Genomic DNA, 1,233 nt, shown 5'->3' with positions numbered 1-1,233 from the left:
TAATTCGGATCATACTCTCTTTTTAAACGAAAAGGAAATTTAATTACATGCTTAATCATTTATGTTGATGATATGATAATAACGGAAAATGATAAAGAGGAAATTTCTAACTTAAAAATGAACTTATTTAAAGAATTTGAAATGAAAGACTTGGGCAGACTTAAATATTTTTTGGGGATTGAGGTATTACGATCCCAACTGGGAATATTTATTTGTTAAAAGAAGTATGTTCTTGATTTTCTTGCAGAAACATGTATGATTGATTGCAAACCAGCTGATACTCCAATGATTCCAAACCAAAAGTTATACATGGAAGACGAAGCCGACCTTGCTAATAAAAGGCGATATCTAAGGCTTGTAGAAAAACTCATCTACCTTGCTCACACTCGACCAGATATAGCATATGCAGTTGGAGTTATGAGTCAATTTATGTATCAACCACAAGTTCACTATATGGAAGGTGTAATCAGAATCATCAGATATCTAAAGAAAACAGCGGATCATGGAGTTATATTCAAGAAAAATGAACACCTAAAAACCAAAATCTATACAGATGCTGGATGGGTTGGCAAAAAAAGAGATAGAAGATCTACATCAGGGTTTTTTACACTCGTGGGAGGTAATCTAGTCGCATGGAGAAGTAAGAAACAAAAAGTTGTCTCACTCTCAAGTGCTCAGAATTCAGATGGATAGCGAAAGGAGTGGCCGAAGCCTTATGGATTAAGAAGTTATTAACAGAAATTGGGTTCCCACCAAAAGAAACTATTCAGTTATGAGCGATAATGAAGCTGCAATAGCTATCTCAGAAAATCCTATTCAACATGACCGAACAAAACATGTTGAAATGGATAGACACTTTATTAGAAAAAACTGGATGCAAAAGTTATTTCTTCACCACACGTCAGATCAGAAGATCAATTGGCTGACATCTTAACTAAGTCAGTAAACGGAAGACTCTTTAGCGAAGTTCTTATCAAGTTGAATATCGGGAACCCCACTATTCAACTTGAGGGGGAGTGTTAAAGAACAACAAAATACTTGAGTTTCCTTTTAAGGAAAGTGGACTTTGGATCAGAGAAATGTATTCTCATCATTTCCAAGTTTAGAGGGTGCCAATGCTGTTCCAGGTCAGCCATGTCAGCCTCAAGGCACGATAAGTCAATGAATACATAACATGCAGCTTTCCCATAATACAAAAGTGGTTCATAAAGTGAAATGAATCCATACTTAGAT

The 1,233-nt window shown here is 35.5% G+C and overlaps 1 protein-coding gene across 1 annotated transcript; it reads left to right on the top strand.

Moving 5' to 3' along the window:
- Positions 1-309: 309 nt before the first annotated feature.
- On the top strand, positions 310-693 carry LOC139874377 (secreted RxLR effector protein 161-like). Its single transcript, XM_071861818.1, has one exon. It carries the CDS (start codon positions 310-312, stop codon positions 691-693), a length of 384 nt encoding a protein of 127 aa, XP_071717919.1.
- Positions 694-1,233: the final 540 nt, after the last annotated feature.

The sequence above is a fragment of the Rutidosis leptorrhynchoides genome, chromosome 11 (assembly GCF_046630445.1).
Source record: "Rutidosis leptorrhynchoides isolate AG116_Rl617_1_P2 chromosome 11, CSIRO_AGI_Rlap_v1, whole genome shotgun sequence".
Classification (NCBI taxonomy): domain Eukaryota; kingdom Viridiplantae; phylum Streptophyta; class Magnoliopsida; order Asterales; family Asteraceae; genus Rutidosis; species Rutidosis leptorrhynchoides.
Note: the sequence above shows the minus strand (reverse complement) of the source record. Positions and strands in the feature narration are given on the sequence as shown.